This window comes from Coenobita brevimanus, chromosome 101 (assembly GCF_032717465.1).
Source record: "Coenobita brevimanus isolate Jiangsu-jjx chromosome 101, ASM3271746v2, whole genome shotgun sequence".
NCBI lineage: Eukaryota > Metazoa > Arthropoda > Malacostraca > Decapoda > Coenobitidae > Coenobita > Coenobita brevimanus.
This window is the reverse complement of record NC_137054.1, coordinates 72,554,743-72,573,046: the sequence shown is the minus strand read 5'-3', so window position 1 is coordinate 72,573,046 and position 18,304 is coordinate 72,554,743. Positions and strand designations below refer to the sequence as shown.

Here is an 18,304-nt window from a genome sequence, read left to right as displayed (position 1 = left end):
GGCCTGGGTGTGAACAAAGGATATTTTTAGGAAGCTGCAGGAAATTGCTTTCACGTGCTTACACGGCTTGCCACTGGTGCTATAGGCTTTTGCGATCATTGTCACCGAGGACGACCCAGCCTGACCCTCGACCAGACTCTGACCTAGACATAAGGGGCGGGGCCTGCATCTCACCCTGAGTCATATTCTAAGTGGCGATTTATTCTGTCCATTACACTAAATATCCTCTTGCATGTAACTGATTCTAGCTACAGTATATCGATACTAGAAATATATAAATAGCATTAAAGACAGCTGCATCGTTACTAGAAATACATCCATAACAAATAAGGAGGTATGAGGTTGTAATGCACATAATATATGGTGTAGGAAGAAGCTCAGTAGAGTCTCCTATGCTGCCTAGAATATGCCTGCTTACTGGATTGGACCAAACCCGTGGGACTCCTTCCAGCTGGGGAAGTCCAGCCCTTAGTCCCTTCATACTAGCATAAAACTATAATAAGACTATAATATCAATGTTTTAAATGTTACAGTAGCGATTATACTCTTGGTACCTGGGATATGCATGCAGTCTTTCGTGGTTAACCTACATTTGAATCTCCATTTGAACTTGCATTTGAACCTCCATTTGAACCTCCATCTGATCCTCCGTCTGAACCTCCACTTGAACCCCCATCTGAACTCCCATTTGAACCTCCATTTGAACCCCATTTGAACCTCCATTTGAACCTCCATTCAAACCTCCATTTGAACCTCCAATTGAACTTCCATTTGAAACCCCATTTGAACTTCTATTTGAACCCCCATTTGAACCTCCATTTGAACCCCCATTTGAACCTCTATTTGAACCTCCATTTGAACCTCCTTTTTATCAAGCTTTTGATGATAATACTCGGCTCCTGTTTGAGTCCTTCGTAGTTTAGTGGTTGCTGTCGTTGTTTCTGTACAGGACAATATATATGCTATAATAAAAATGATGCCACGTCCATCAATGTGTCTCTTGCAACCTAGAATTCCCTTTTGTGTATAAATTTACTTGGATCATAATGATGTGGCCAGAAGATAGAAAATTAAAAGAAAATTTATATGAGAGTTAACTAAATAGAAAAATGATAAAAATTGTAAATGAGCTTAAAGAAAATATAAAACTTAAAGATTGTAAATGAATGTAGACAAAAGAGGACTGAAAAAAAATGTAAATGAGCGTAACTAGAATAAAAATAAATTTGAGAAAAAATGTATATGAGTGTAAAGAAAATATATAATTGATCAATGAGCGTAAACTAAAGAATATATGACTGATAAAAAATGCAAATGAGCGAAAACTGAAGTACAAAAATTAAAAAAAATATATGAGCGTAAACTAAAGACAAGCTGAAAATATATTCAAATGTCTAAACTACAGAAGCATAAATAAGGCAGCACAAATATAAATACAAACAAAAACAAACCTGTAAATAAAGAAATATATAAATTAATAAATACTTAAATAAATTGTGAGTTGTCGTGCACTAAGTTCCAGGGATAAAGCAAAATTTTGTTGAGGTAGGCATTTAACTTCTGGCTTTTGGTTCCTTCTTCCTTGCATTAAAAAAAAAGAAAGAAAGAAAGAAAGAGAGAACGAAACTAACTGTGCAGTCCGTATGGTTAATTATAGTCAGGTTAAGATTCATTTTAATATTGAACTCTAAGCAAGAATTTATATATATATATATATATATATATATATATATATATATATATATATATATATATATATAATTCATCATCCAATCCTACATTGCCCCATGAGGAGCGTAGGATATATATATATATATATGAGATCGGGGATAATGGCCAATATACCAAGTAGAATTAATGCAAGGCGAAGTTGCGAAGGGATGAAGAGTAGAGAGGTATACGACAGACGGGAGTGTAAGCTGGGGGGAGGGCAACGAAATGGCAAGGGACAGGGCGACATGGAGGCGATTTGTTTGTGGCCACCACTTACGGGATTAAGGCGTCTGGGTATAGATAGATAGATAGAAGGATCATTTTTATAAGTCATATTTCAGTAATTTCGAAACCATTACTATATCTCAGTTCGACACGGGAGTAAAAATTATCTTTCTAATATCACTATACTCTGGATAAATAACGTACAAAATGATACTAGCCAGCCGTATCCAAAAATAAATCGGTAAGGAAGAGGTGTTAAGGAGTTTCCCTAATGGAGTGAATACGAGCCTGGGAGGCGACTCATCCATTTAACTGGAAACCTTTTACGACTGCTAAAGAGAGAGAGAGAGAGAGAGAGAGAGAGAGAGAGAGAGAGAGAGAGAGATGATGTATATGAAGGAAGGTTGTGTTTCATAGGTGCGGTCGTTACTTAATAGGGACGGATATACCAGGAAATTAGAATGCTTAGACTATTCACAGGAAGCAGGGTCAGGCAATATAATTACACGTTAAGCTTGACTCACATGAGGTCACATCCCACACTGATAGCGTTATCTGTTGGTTCGTAAAGAGTAATGAGTCACAGAAAATAAGGGGGAAATAAGTCACAGAAAATAAGGGGGAACTGCGTCACAGAAAATAAGGGAGGGAAATGAGTCACAGAAAATAAGAGGGAAATGAGTCACAGAAAATAAGAGGGAAATGAGTCACAGAAAATAAGAGGGAAATGAGTCCCAGAAAATAAGAGGGAAATGAGTCACAGAAAATAAGAGGGAAATGAGTCACAGAAAATAAGGGGGAAATGAGTCACAGTAAATAAGGGGGAAATGAGTCACAGAAAATAAGAGGGAAATGAGTCCCAGAAAATAGGGAAGGGAAATGAGTCCCAGAAAATAGGGAAGGGAAATGAGTCACAGAAAATAAGGGGGAAATGAGTCACAGAAAATAAGGGGGAAATGAGTCACAGAAAATAAGGGGGAACTGCGTCACGGAAAATAAGGGGGAAATGAGTCACAGAAAATAAGGTGGGAAATGAATCACAGATAATAAGGTGGGAAATGAATTACAGGAAATAAGGGGGGTGGAATCTGATTACTATTAAGCCTTCTGCATCTAATAACGTCTAACAGATCACATTTACTAACACTTGTGGTTGTTAGATGGGATTAGCCTGCATCCCACACTGCATACAGCTAACAGCACTGACGCCATATAAAAGTCTTTCCTCATCGCCTGCTTCGGATTATCGTCAGTAATTCTCTCTCTCTCTCTGGTGATTGATGAAGCATGTATTAATGACAATAGGACTCTCTCTCTCTCTCTCTCTCTCTCTCTCTCTCTCTCTCTCCCTCTCTCCTCTATCGTTGCTGGCTGCGCTCTATAATGTGAGAGTAAAGTTATAACCATATAAATAACCATTAAAAAGATTCATGCAATAACAACCCTAAGTAAAGAATTAAAGGGTGGAAATGATAACGAGTGATAGTGGATGGTTCGAGGGGGTCGCTTTACTGATAACAAAACCGCCTATCTGTGTCATGGCGGCCCTGATAGCAGACATCGCCCCGATAGTGACGCTCAGTTCTCCACCCTCACCACCTCCATCTGTCTCCTTCATTCGCCTCCCCCGTCGCATAGTGTAGCCTCATCAACAAACGGAGGAGAGGGCTAGGCGTGCTTGACGGCCACACCAAAAGGGGACGAGAGGGACGTGTACTGCATAGTTTGTTAGGTGCACTCCCGCACCATCAGGGACGTTTTGTGTGATACTTGCACATCTACGCACCATCTGGGACGTGCAGTGTGTAGTTGCGTGCACTCCCACACCACCAGGGACGTGTAGTGTGTGGTTACGTGCACTCCCACACCACCAGGGATGTGAAGTTAGTTACGTGCACTTCCACACCATCACAGCTACCCTAAACACCAGGCTTTTTGTGGCAGCCTCTCGTGATCACACAGTGCACAAATGAAGAGTGACAAGCGTGAACTAGAGATAAGGATCGAAAACACCCACTCTCTCACGATCACAAATGAGGAGTGAAAAGTGTGAAGTAAATAAAAACAGAGAAAAGGGGGGTATTAAAGGGTGAACATCAAGTGAGAGGTGAGAGTGAGGTGGCGTTAATAAGCAACGCAAGTATCAGGATGGTGAACACCGGTGCCAAGGCAGGAGGCAGTAAGGACCCGGCCATCAGCAGGTCCAAGAGCAGTGTGTTCCGCAGGGCTCTCAACACAGTCGGTATCGTGTCCAAAGGTCAGCATCACTTCACTCACTGTACAATCGGCAGCAAAAGTCCTGTCCCCTCTCCTGTTTCATTCTTCATGATCCTTGAAAAATCATTGGAGTAACTCAGCAGCAACCAGTACTGATGGCTTCATTGACTATAAATCAATGTTACAAGTGTAGGTAGATAGGTTTAACGAGAGAGATTATTCAATTTTATGGAAAGAGAGGCAGAAGCGACAGGACTATTGGTGGTGACTGTATACTGCCATTATCACACAAAAACACTCTTCTTACCAAATGCTTCCCTGCTGTTGACTCGAACACACTAGACGATTTTACTTTACCAAGGGGAATGATGACAGTCAGAGGCTTAACCCCTTCAGCCCGTGATCGTACTTTCCATTTTATTTTGCCTAACGCCAGAGGATTTTATTCAGCTTGGGAGGGAAGCGCCGCGGGGTGAAGGGATTACAAATCATAAAGATTATACTTTCATTAGGTAATTCATTCAGACTTAAACCAAGCCTCTTTACACAGCTGAGAGACATTCCAACAGTTAGCGAGTTAACCATGATGTTCGTGAATGGCAATAACAACAACAATAACAACATTACACTATGTACCGTGGCCAATTATAATGACATATATATACAGGTCACACTATGTGTTGTTGAAGCAACAGCATAATACCATTCAAGTTATGGGAAGTCACAGCATCAGGCCACACTACGCATACGTTGGTCACATGATATTAGTGATGGTTCAGTACCATCCTTACTGGTGCACCATAACACCACTACCTTTACTGCTGCATCACAACACCATCACTGTTGCTAGCAAGCTTTATTCTCGTGCCATGGTCACGAGCAATAACACCACATCACCGGACTAAAACACGTCGTAAAAGTTGTTAACTCTACAGATTCGTGTTGTCATATTTTGTGTTTCAAGACATATATGTGTTTATATGGCTTAGCCTTCGAGTCCATAAATATTTTCTAAATGCCTTAATTAAAAAAAAAAAAAAAGCAGAGTATGTGGCTATTTTTGAACTGGTGGAGAAAATTGAAGGAATGACATCCAGCAGCACAAATGTTTCAAAGACATCAAAAGAAAATGAGCACTACACTATTGTCTCCACCATATGGTAGAGACTATAATTAACCCTTTCATGGTCGGAACAACTCTTGCATTGCATTTCAGGTAATACCAGGCGATTTTATTCAGCTGAGACAGAGTATACGGGTATGAACCTGATAAAGTTAACTATTACTGCAGTTAATGACTTTATATCATTGGCGTTAGTTGGCAGTTAGGAATAGAACTTCTGTCATACGTAGCGGTGTTGCTGGCATAAAAGAAACAATAGGCGAAGTGTGTTGTGATAAACAGCGTATAGAGTGGGAGAATTCCTTACCCTTCGCTTTTCTTTCCTTGGGTTCCCGTACCCACTACTGTCCTTTCCCTGCTTTCTCTACTCCTCTCTCCCCTTCCCTTCACTCTCCTCCCCTTGCTTCCCTTTCCCATAGTTCCAGATCCTTCTCACTGGTGCATGCAGGGGGTGTCTTGGGAGGGAAAAAAGTGAAATTGAACTCATCAGAACAGTCAAGTGATACCTCTAGCGATCTCGCCACAAAATAGTGCCATGGTATCGGAGGCGGATCCTAGATTTCTAAGATAATGTCACAAGTCAGCGCCACCTTCACGTCCTATATGTTACTCAGGCAGTTGCAGTACACCCTCCCATGCAACGTTTCACAGTTAATTAATATACTCAGTCCTTCATTGTGCAACACGTCAACTCTGGACCTGTCTTCTGCCTGTAGCTCTTTCTACCTATGACCTCCAGTCTTTTAAACGCACTGTGTCTAGGCAACTCGAAATGAACGGATCTTGAATTTGACTCTATTTTTAATACATTTTTTCTTGGAGGGACCAATTATTGCTGACATGTGGCCATTGGTTCCATCTTCCTTGCATTAAACACACACACACACACACACACACACACACACACACACACACACACACACACACACACACACACACACACACACACACACACACACAAACTTTTAGTGCTTCGGCTTGATCATGCTTATCCACTTAAACCAGATGATGTCTTAAAGAATTAATTCTTTCTATGTATTAACAGTTTCATTAAGCTTGGAATAAGATGGATGTTAGAGCGGAAGCGGTTAAATATAGTCTTCATTACCTGTTAAGTTGAATATAATTTTAGTGATAGCAATAATAATAATAATAATAATAATAATAATAATAATAACAATAATAATAATAATAATAGTAATAATAATAATAATAATAATAATAATAATAATAATAATAATAATAACAATAATAATAATAATAATAGTAATAATAATAATAATAATAATAATAATAATAATAATAATAATAATAATAATAACGATAATAATAATAATAATGATAGTAATAATAATAATAATAATAATAATAATAATAATATAGGGCGTGTGAGCTGGGAGCAAGGCAGTGAAATGGCGTTGGACGGGGCGACTTGGAGGCGATTTGTGTGTGACCACCCCTTTCGAGACTGAGGCGTCTGGCGATTGATAATAATAATAATAATAATAATAATAATAATAATCGCATATAGAAGACGCCAACTGATCCCAAGACCCGTAATCTCGTCGGTTAAGGGAACTCCCCAACACCTTTCCTAATCGATTTATTTTGTCTATTACTCCTTATTGCCCTATTCTGTCTTGTATAGAAATCCTTCCAATATCGCCATACTCTTCATAAATAACGCACAAAAGGATATCAAGAGGCCATATCCAAAAATAAATCGCTTAGAAAGAGGTGTTAGGGAGCTTCCTTATAGAGACAGCCGGATTTTCGTTCACTCACATGCCACAGATAGTCATGTCAGCGGGTCATTCTTATCTCTGACACTGATAAGAGATACTGAGTAAACTTATGCCTCGATTTCAAGTATCATATAAGAGATTTCGCGGCGCCTTTTCCTTAGCGATTCATAATACATACCCCAACTCGATATTAACTGTTTTTTTATTTATATATATTTTCGTATCAACTCCATTTGCCTTAGTGCCGTAGAAGATAAAAAGGTGTAACATGTAAAATAAATCGCTCAGGAAGAAGGACTACGAAGTCTCATGTCACAGTCCCTGGGTTCACTCACTGATAGGGGTTATTTTTTTCTGTCCATAAAATCGCGAAATCAATCCTAAATGACTCAGGGAAAAGTATGAGAATTTTAATTTTTGTTTCAACTGATTTCCTTGTTCATTCCCAAAACCACTAGCATGCTCCTCCCAACACTCTCTCTCTCTCTCTCTCTCTCTCTCTCTCTCTCTCTCATACCAGTTCTGCATGACGTAACCCTTGCATACCTTCAACCACTTCAGCCCAATCACGTATTTTCCCGTCATTTTTTTTTTCTCAAGAGGCAATTCCATTAAAAAATACTAATCCAGGGAGTTATATTCGTAAACTAAGTAAACTCTCTTGGGCCCGTATACTCGTCTGGCAAGGAGGCTCCCTAACACCTCTTCTTAAACGATTTATTTTTATTAGGATATGCCTCATGGTTAGATAACTCTCCTCTTCTGTTCTGGCTAACGTTATGCCACTCCATTCAGCTGGGTGGGTTATAGGAGTGTCAAGGAAATTATATAAACAAACAGTGGCCAGGCAATGAAGTGGGAAGGAAACACGCATCCTTTGAAACCGATCACTCCTTACTTATACATTCTCGCAGCTCTCAGAAAGTTTTATTCAATTTTCAAATGGTCTCTCATACTCAAGGGGTTTATTAAGGATGTATCTGGCCCCTACAGGTCAAAAAGTCTAGCCTAAGGTGTGTAAATTCAAGATGATAAAAATAAAAAGACCAAACTGTACCGGACTCAGTGGGTCAAATTCTGTGTTCTCATGGATGTCCCTCAGCTTAGGCTGTACCGAAGCCTAAGTATGATAGGGAATTGATTGTAAGCTTGCCTGTGAGTCTTGGCCCAGAGGAAAGTCCCCTTGCTGTTGCTACTGATGATGATGAGGAGGAGGAGGATGGGAGAGGCGAGTGTGAGAGGATGGAAAAGGTGAGTAAGAAGTTTCCGTGTCTCTTCTTCCTCTTGTCAAATTCACCGTCAAAGTTTGCTTGTGAATCTGGTTCCTGTGTTCGTTTCAGAAGAGTGTCATGTTTCTTATTACTGATGCCCATGGTGGAGATGCTGGGGTTGTGGTGGGAAGTGTTACAAGAGGAAAAAGCAAGCTGCGGGATCTTCCGATGTCTCGTTCCTCTTAATCTGGTTCTTGTGTTCGTTTCAGAGGAGCGTCTCGTTGCTGCTGCTGACAGTGGCGATGCATCTGCTGTGGTGTTCCTGCTGAGCGCCGGTGCTGACGTCAACTGGCAAAATGACCATGGGGAGAGCGCCCTCATGTATGCGTCGTGGCGGGGCTTCGAGGCCGTCGTGGCGTCCATACTCCAGCACCCAGCCACACACGTCAACCTCCAGGTCCGTCAACACTTCTTTCTTCTATATTTATGGCTTACGCATCCACGGTAGGCAAAAACATGAAAAGTATGTAACAAGGGAGTAAGCGTAACATCATCCACCTGAAGTAAAGGTCAAACAAAATCCTTATTGACCCACTATCAGACATCCACCCCTCAGAAACTACCCTGACCAGAGAGACAGGAGTATACGAGTCCATCGCCAAACTACGCGCAACTATCACCCTTCCCTTCCTCAGTATTAGAACAAAATACAACTCACAAACAGTCCGCTGTGGGCTCATTATAATGCATCCCCCACACAACACACTCACCCAATGCAGAAGACAAACCTTCAATTTACCCTAAGCAAAAATCTCTAGGAGCGTCCATTTGATGTAGCTGGTTTCCGTATATCCATTGGGTCATAACAACGACAACAATAACAACCACAACAACAAAACAACAACAACAACAACAACTACTACTACTACTACTACTACTATTACTATTACTACTACTACTACTACTACAAAAACAACGATAGGGATGCAGTGTGGGGCTGCAAACTCGTCCTCTCTGTGGTAGTGCTGAGATCTGGCCACTCCCCTGTCCAGTATTTGTGTTGTAAACAGTCTCGTACCTCTTATGGCGAAGAAAAAGAGGAAACAGTGCCCTCAGATTTCTTTCTTTTTCCTGATTCGTTTCCCAGGTGAGAACAACGAGCTGTAATCTGTATCTCCATCTCGCATACAGACATAGCCAGAAGTACCTCTAATAACGTACCGCATCTACTTCATGTTCTTCTTTTTTTCCGGGAAGCACCATACAGAGTTATTTGTGGCCAGGAAAACACATTAATCCACCCTCATCTTAGGAAAAGCACAGTGAGAATTATTTAAAGTGGTGTGATATTAGGCAAACTTACGTCCTTAACTGTACACTATGCTAGGTGTGATACTAAGCTAGGATGATGATAACGATGATGTAGAGCACAAGAGTGTGGTTACATGGATTGCCAATCTTTTCCCACAGGACAACGATGGGTGGACTGCACTGCTGTGGGCAGCTCACGGTGGCCACACAGGCGTGGTGCGCCTATTCATGGTTCACCCAGACACGGAACCAGACCTTGTCAACAACGCAGGTGAGACGGCTCTCATGAAAGCTTCCGTCTACGGCCACGAGCCTGTAGTGAGGCAACTCGTCAACTCCTACCGCACCACCATTGATAAGCATCATCCTGACGGCTCCACTGCATTGCTGTGGGCAGCTGCGGGTGGCAACGTTGGCTGCGTCTTGGCTCTCCTTGATGAGAAAGCGAACATGAACGCTGTGGATAAAGACGGGATGGACGCGCTTATGTGGGCCGTGTCAGTGGGCCAGACTGAGACAACAGAAATACTGGTAAGACGTGGAGCCGACCTCACCAGGAAAGATAAGATTGGTCGATCTCCACTGCTAATGGCAGCAGAGACAGGGCACGTGGAAGTGGCCAACATTCTCCTTCAAAATGACATGACTGATGTTAATGTATCTACCAAAGACAAAGTGACTCCTCTAATGCGTGCTTCTGAACATGGCCATTCCGCTATCGTCAACATGCTGTGCAAATGCCGTGATATTGATGTCAACCTACAGGATGGCCAAGGACGCACAGCTCTCATGTTTGCAGCACGGTCTGGCCACACCGACTGTGCCTACATCCTCCTCCACCATCCCAGCATCGACCCCAACCTGTGTGACACGGAGGGACAAACACCAGCTATGATGGCGGCCAGCGGTGGTCACGAGGATGTTCTGGATGCACTCTTGTCTCACCGTGAGATCAACATTACTGCCAGAACTCGTGTGGGCTTCACAGCCTTACATTTGGCTGCTCGCAGTGGCCAACGTAACATTGTGAAGAGGCTTTTGGCTCATCCTGAAGTGGATATCAATGAAACTGACGGTACCGGCATGACAGCCCTGGCTTGGTCAAGCAGGACGGGGGCGGTACACGTCATGGAACTTCTACAACAGTATCAGTCACTCGAACCAAACGTCAGTGATAAAGACGGACTGACGCCCATGATGTGGGCAGCTCGCAGCAATCAGCTGTTAGCTGTAAAAACATTACTGAGGGACACTCGTAGCGAAACTGAAGCAAAGGACAAAAATGGTAACACAGCTCTGACCTGGGCTAAACGCGAAAATAATAAAGAGATTGTACAGCTGCTGACCCGGTATGCTCAGTTGTCTTCGGAAATAGGTGAGGATTCAATTGACGATTCCTCCTCTGAGTCATCACTGCACACACCCTCTGTTATGATTGAGCGCTACAGCGACCCTGTTAGTGATATGCAGGTGGATAACATTGGCGACGTGGTGAAGCTGCTGGAGAACGGCCCGTACATCAGCTGGCGCCAGAAGACAGGCAAGACATCATTTGCGTGGGCCGTGGCTAGTGGGCAGCCGGAAGTGGTGAAGGTGTTCCTGCTGGTGCCGGGGCTGGATGTGAACGAGCTGGACGAGCAGGGACACACGCCTCTCATGGTGGCAGCTCGTAACGGTCATGTTGATGTTTTACGGTTGCTCCTCACACATGAAAATATCAATTTTAATCACACAGACTGGCGAGGCCGCACGGCACTCATGATTGCTGCAGAGTTCGGGCAAGTGCGCACCGTAGTGGCTCTGCTGAGGTGTCCTGAGGTGAACGTCAACCTACAGGATAATGCCGGTCATACGGCGCTCACCATCGCCACAGTTGCTGGCATGTATGAAATCACCAACGCCCTCCTACGCCATCATGCTCTTGACGTAAACATCACAGCCACGGACAGGTGCAGTGCCTTGCTGTTCGCTGTCCGTGCTGGCCATAATGATATCGCTGAACTGCTGATTGGTTTTCCCAAAACCAATGTCAACCTTGAGGACAACTGTGGCGACACTGCCCTGCATGTGGCCGCTGGTTACCATGGCAACACTGCCATTACTCGCTGCCTCCTCAAACACTCATACATTGGCGTCAATCGCAGGAACTACCACGGCAGCACTGCGCTCATTCTGGCAGCAAAAAACAACCACATGGAGTGTGTTAAACTCCTGATGGAACATCCAGTCATTGACGTAAACCAGAGCGACAATGAAGGTAAGACGGTGTTGATGTATGCCTGCATCATAGGCCGAGAAGACATAGTTCGCCTGTTATTCTCCCATCCTGACCTCGATCCTAACCTCCGCTGTAAGGAAAAGGGCATGACAGCATTGCTACTGGCCACCCAAAACAACCACTCATCTGTCGTTGCCCTGCTGTGCACACGGAAAAATCTGGTTGTAAACCTAACGGACGAGTTTCGCGCGTCTGCCCTGATGCACGCAGTCCGTCGGGGGTCACGACCGTCTGTGGAGGCCCTGCTCGACCGGCCCGACATCGACATCAACATCAGCGACGCGGAGGGCAAGACGCCGCTGCTCCGTGCCCTCGCTGACAGCTACTACGACCTGGCGATGCTGCTGCTGGCCAGACATGATGTGGACGTCAACGCTCAGACCCTGGAGTACAAGACCGCTCTCATGTATGCCGCCATGTTCCCAGAGGGCTTACCTGCACTTAAACTCATGCTGGCCATCAAAGGCATCCAGGTGGGCTGGGAACACTTTACCTAACACTTTAATTATACAGCGTTCCCTATTCTTAGAGAGAGAGAGAGAGAGAGAGAGAGAGAGAGAGAGAGAGAGAGAGAGAGAGAAATCTAAGTCAGTAAGTAATCATTATGCAGAATTGGATAAGCCTTACAATGATGTATTTTTAGCTATATTATATTATTATTATTATTATTATTATTATTATTATTATTACTATTATTATTATTGTTATTATTACTACTATTACTACTACTACTACTACTACTACTACTGCTGCTACTACTACTACTACTACTTCTACTACATCATTTCACTTAATCTAGGAAGAACCTCTTGTGCCAAAGGTGTTAATGAGTAGTTTGTGTGCACAGGTAAACGCAACGGATGAATGCCTATGCACGGCTCTTCTCCACGCGTGCAAGAGCGGCAACGTGGAGGCGGCGGTGGCGTTGTTGGAGACGGAGGGCGTGGATGCCGAGCTGCGGGATGACCAAAGCATGACGCCGCTGATGTGGGCAGCCATGTTGGGTTTCAGGGTCATTGTTCAGGCGCTTCTTCAGGTAAACACACACACACACACACACACACACACACACACACACACACACACACACACACACACACACACACACACACACACACCGCTCGCTGGCACAGTGGTAACGTTCTCGCTTGCCATCTGGTAGACGGGAGTTCGCGCCTCGCTCAGGTTGCGAAAGTTTCACTGACGAAGTGGGTGGTTACTGTCCCCGTTGAGCAAGGGGATGGGTGTGTGCGTGTGTCAAGCTTACAGCCTTCCCCTTAGATCGGACTATATGAGCTCTCAGCTCCCTTCCGGGAGGGTAAAAGCTGACGATCACGACCATCAAGTAATCCTGACCGACCCGGTGAATTACACACACACACACACACAAAGACGTGGGAATACAAGTTAATGGAGAGAAAAACGAACATCTTGTGAGGAGAGCCATATAGTTTAAGGGGCAGAGGGGAGGCACAAGAATTAAAATATGTGTGTGAACAGCAGGAATAAATGTAAGGGCTGTGAAGTGAGCGTGTGTGTGTGTGTGTGTGTGTGTGTGTGTGTGTGTGTGTGCGTGCGTGCGTGCAGATCAAGGTTCTGTATGTGTGAAGACGCTTGGTTTGTGAGAGGGGTAAAGCGTCTGTGTGTGTGTGTGTGTGTGTGTGTGTGTGTGTGTGTGTGTGTGTGTGTGTGTGTGTGAAGACGCTTGGTTTGTGAGAAGGGTAAAGCATGTGTGTGTGTGTGTGTGTGTGTGTGTGTGTGTGTGTGTGTGTGTGAAAACGCTCGGTTTGTGAGAAGGGTAAAGCATGTGTGTGTGTGTGTGTGTGTGTGTGTGTGTGTGTGTGTGTGGGTGTGTGTGTAGTCTCAGTAGCAACAAGTGTAGTATATACAAAACAAGTCTCTTCGGAAAAGGTCTTACGAAACTTTCCACGCCATCAACGCTACTAATTTCCATACATTTCTCAGGTTAAGTCTCTGGATGTCAACGCCTTAACGCCAGACGGGTTATCGGCGTTGGGACTGGCGTGTGAGAGTGGGCAGGTGGAGGTGGCACAGCTCCTGACTTCCCACGCTGCCGTAGACGTCAACGCAGGCGACTCCGCTGGACGCACGCCCATCGTAGCGGCCCTTGAGGTACGGTTAGAGTCAATAGTTGTGTCAGATGGAGGTGCAGTAGGTGTCAGATGGAGGTGAAGTAGGTGTCAGATGGAGGTACAGTGAGAGTCAATAGTTGTGTCAGATGGAGGTACAGTGAGAGTCAATAGTTGTGTCAGATGGAGGTACAGTCAGAGTCAACAGTTGTACCATCACTGTACCATCTCTTGCTTGGCGATTAATGTTGTATACTACGTCTTTGTATCCTTTTGCACTACCGAGACAAACCAGGTCAATAATATAACTACAGATGAATATTATGGTACAAGGTGAAAAATAAATCACTAAGGAGAAGATGCAAAGAACGATATATTTGTAGCCTTAGATATACACCTAATATAATACCGTATACTTTTTTCATTGTTATTATTTTAAGTAAACAGAATTATAAAAAACTGATTTCTTTTTATTTAGAATTATTAGACATACGAAAATACCAGTGAACCTTTGACTAATTGCTTCTTCTGCTTTTTAGGAATGCAAATAAAGTAACTCAAGACGAGTGTGTGTGTGTGTGTGTGTGTGTGTGTGTGTGTGTGTGACGATGGACTGACTCAGGATTTATGTGTGCAACAGAAATCGCAACATGAGTGCGTGCGGGTGTTGCTGCAACACCCCGCCCACTCCCTCACCCGCGCCGGCGTCCGTCCACCCTACCTCCCGCCCACACTCAAGGCCATGGTCAACCTTTATCGCAAAAACAGTCAGGTAAGGTAAACTCTCTCTCTCTCTCTCTCTCTCTCTCTCTCTCTCTCTCTCTCTCTCTCTCTCATAATTTTTCGACTAAGAGTTGGGAAGATATTTTTGTCCGCAGAGGCCCATTTCTCTCGTATCGGAAAAGTTTGCATCAGTAAAGTCCTTTGAATTTAGTGCTTTGTTTGTTTTTATTTCCACACAAATTTATCTATTTATTCATTTATCTATTTATCTATCTATATATCTATCTGTCTGTTAATACCTTTTATTTACTTTACCTACTAATGAATAAGTAACTGAAGACTGTTTATAACCCTCTTCATTTCGAAACTTATTCCGAATTTTTTTTGGGGATAGCAAGAGCAGGACTGTCATCGGATTGAAGATGTTAAGGGTTAGTGCTGTGTGTGTGTGTGTGTGTGTGTGTGTGTGTGCTATAGTGAGATAATGTTACTGATACTATAAAATAAAGCTTTTTTTTTGTTACTGTGACTGTGTATGTTGCTTTACAGGTCCGCCACGCCCTTGTGTTAATGGTTACAGTGAGACAATGTTACTGTGAGATAATGTTTTCGTTACGGTGGGATAATAGCTTCTGTTTCTCTTACGGTGAGATAATGGTTCTGTTACCGTTACTGTGCATGTGTCTGGTTACTTCACAGGCCCGCCACGCTCTTGTACTGAGCGCCCCTCCCCCCTCCCTGGTGATGGACGGGGTGGGTCGCGCTGGGGACGCTTGTGTGGCAGGGGGCGGAGAGGTGGCCAGCGTTCTCCTCTCCCTACCCAGACCATTCCAGGTGTGTGTGTGTGTGTGTGTGTGTGTGTGTGTGTTCGCTTCTTTCACGGGAATGGTAATAGATACGGACCTATTTCTTTTTGCATTAGGTCGGGATGAGTCCAGGAAGTGTCAGAAAAATATATAAAAAATTTTGGTGATCGCGCCAAGAAGGATCCAGATAACTCTATTGTACTTAACACTCTCTCTCTTTCTCTCTCTCTCTCTCTCTCTCTCTCTCTCTCACACACACACACACACACACACACACACACACACACACACACACACACACACACACATATACACACAAATGACTAATCTTTACCTCCAAGCGTTCGTACAAAAAAAAAAGTCAAATGTCAAATGGCGACAGAATCATGAAATACTTATATAAATCCACTGACTGGCTTTGTGAGAAGAATTATATCACACTACCAACAGCCTAACTTTCCCCTGTGTGTGTGTGTGTGTGTGTGTGTGTGTGTGTGTGTGTGTGTGTGTGTGTGTGTGAGTGTGTGCGCGGCAGGTGTTGTGTTGTGTTACAGGTGGTGTTGTCATGTTACAGGTGGTGCTATGTTGTTACATGTGGTGCTATATGGTTACAGATGGTGCTATATCATGTCACAGGTGGTGCTGTGATGTTACAAGTGGTGCTATGTTGTGCTACAGGTGTTATATTGTGTTACAGGTGGTGCAGCATGTGTTACGCCGCGCCTCGCCAGAATCCCTCACACAGCAGGTCCATGATTTCGCTGCCAAGATAGAGCCAGACCAAGAGGGTGCTGTGGTGCTCTATATCAGCGGAGAGGTGAGAGAGAGAGAGAGAGAGAGAGAGAGAGAGAGAGAGAGAGAAAGAGACAGACAGACAGACAGACAGACAGACAGACCTGGAGCGGTGGCGTCTTCGTCGTGGGTCTACCCCCCAGAGGCTGTCGAAGAGAAGAGGACAGCATGGGGGCCAAACCACTGCAGACCCCCCCGGCCCCTCACTGGGCTCGAGTACCTGGGAGTGGCTTCGGTCGCCCGGGCAAGTACCACATCTCCAAACACAACACACACAACAACACCGTTTTTTCTACACCGAGAAATGACTCCTCGGCTGTCATTTCTCGACGACTTCTTCTAGCCGGGGACATTGAGAGCAATCCAGGACCCACCAGCAAATATATATGTCCAACATGCTCAAAACATATCACGTCGAGCCGACAGGCAAAGGGTTCAGTTCTATGCATCTCCTGCAAGAACTGGACCCATTACACCTGCACAACATTTGCATCCAGGAAACATTACACAAATACCTGGACCTGCTCCTTATGCTCCTTTCCCCCACCCATCAACCCCCCTTCCAAACCTACTCCTACTTCCCTCACACCTCCACAGCCAAACCCACTGACCCTTCCCACACCATCCAGTCCCCCAACTCCTCCCATTCCAACCCATCCTAATCCACCTCAACCCTTACCTCCATCACAACCTCCTCCTACCCCTTCCCCTCCACCCACACCATCTCCCCCCCGTGCTGCAGCAGCCGACACACATCGCACACACAACATAAACATCCTTCAGTTAAACATAGATGGGATAAACACCAAAATACATGAACTCACACAATTCATCAAACAACAGAACATACACATTGCCATCTTACAAGAAACAAAACTACACAGAGCACAGAAAACACCGACATTTCATAACTTCACCACCATTCGACAAGACCGGGCTGACGGCGGTGGCGGTGGACTCATCACCCTGGTACACAAATCCATCAACTTTGCAGATACTAGTGCACACACAAAGTCACTTCTCCCCCCCCCATGACACAACAACAGAAATACAATCAGTTAAAATACGCACTGGTAACAAATCACACATAACAATCGCTATCACATACATTCCTCCTCAATCGTCCCCCACAGTACCACACAATTACTCTCCACAGATACACCACATCACTAACATACCCAACATCATCCTGGGTGGTGATTTCAACGTCAAGTCGTCGGCCTGGCATGTCAACAACCCTGACACAGACAGAGGGCTGGTACTACAATCCCAGACAGATCATCTTTTCATACCAAACAGTCTAGACCAACATACCCATATCCCACACCAAGCCCTCTTCCTCCCATCATCTCCGGACATCACCTTCCACTCCCCAAACCTCGCCCCCACTACATCATGGAGAGTGGTCAAAACCCTAGGTTCTGATCACCTCCCAATCATCATCACTACCAAAACCAGAATCACCCCAGCTGGCCACAAACACACATACACTAATTATAAGAGAGCCAACTGGGAGGCCTTTGTAACTGAAACAGAACAATATTTCGAAACACTAAATTAGTACACCCATCACAAACATCAACACCGCTGTGCACAATTTCAGTACAATTATACAACACGCAGACAAAAGACATATCCCTAGAGGCAACAGAAAGAGACACAACCCCAACTTCACACCAAAAATTCAAGGCCTCATCAGACAACGGGACACACTGCGACACTCCCCAACATCCCATACACAAGACACCGTACAGCAAATGCAAGAACTCAACACTCAAATAAACAATAAAATATCAGAACAGCAAACACTAAACTGGAAAAAATTACCTCCAAACACTTGACCCCAAAGCAAAAGTCAGCAAACTCTACAAAACACTAAATAGCATCACACTTTCCAACAGCAACACCACACAATCGCACGCTGCCATCACAACAACAGACACCATACCCTCAAACAAACAACAAGCAAACACTCTCATCAATCACTTTTCACAAGTCAGCCATCAAAACCCCCATCCCGAAGACCGACGTATCATCCGACGTAAGAGACAGTTTCCCACAGACCCAGAC

At 44.1% G+C, this 18,304-nt stretch overlaps 1 protein-coding gene across 1 annotated transcript in view; it reads left to right on the top strand.

Annotated features, from left to right (window-relative positions):
* Window positions 1-4,086: 4,086 nt before the first annotated feature.
* LOC145414880 (uncharacterized) overlaps window positions 4,087-18,304 on the top strand; it is a 19,550-nt gene continuing 5,332 nt past the window's right edge. Inside the window, exons 1-8 of the mRNA XM_080284297.1 lie at window positions 4,087-4,195; window positions 8,504-8,691; window positions 9,705-12,296; window positions 12,671-12,859; window positions 13,789-13,956; window positions 14,554-14,685; window positions 15,336-15,470; window positions 16,140-16,259. Coding sequence (XP_080140423.1) covers window positions 4,087-4,195; window positions 8,504-8,691; window positions 9,705-12,296; window positions 12,671-12,859; window positions 13,789-13,956; window positions 14,554-14,685; window positions 15,336-15,470; window positions 16,140-16,259 — 3,633 coding nt within the window. The remainder of the gene's footprint in view (window positions 4,196-8,503; window positions 8,692-9,704; window positions 12,297-12,670; window positions 12,860-13,788; window positions 13,957-14,553; window positions 14,686-15,335; window positions 15,471-16,139; window positions 16,260-18,304) is intronic.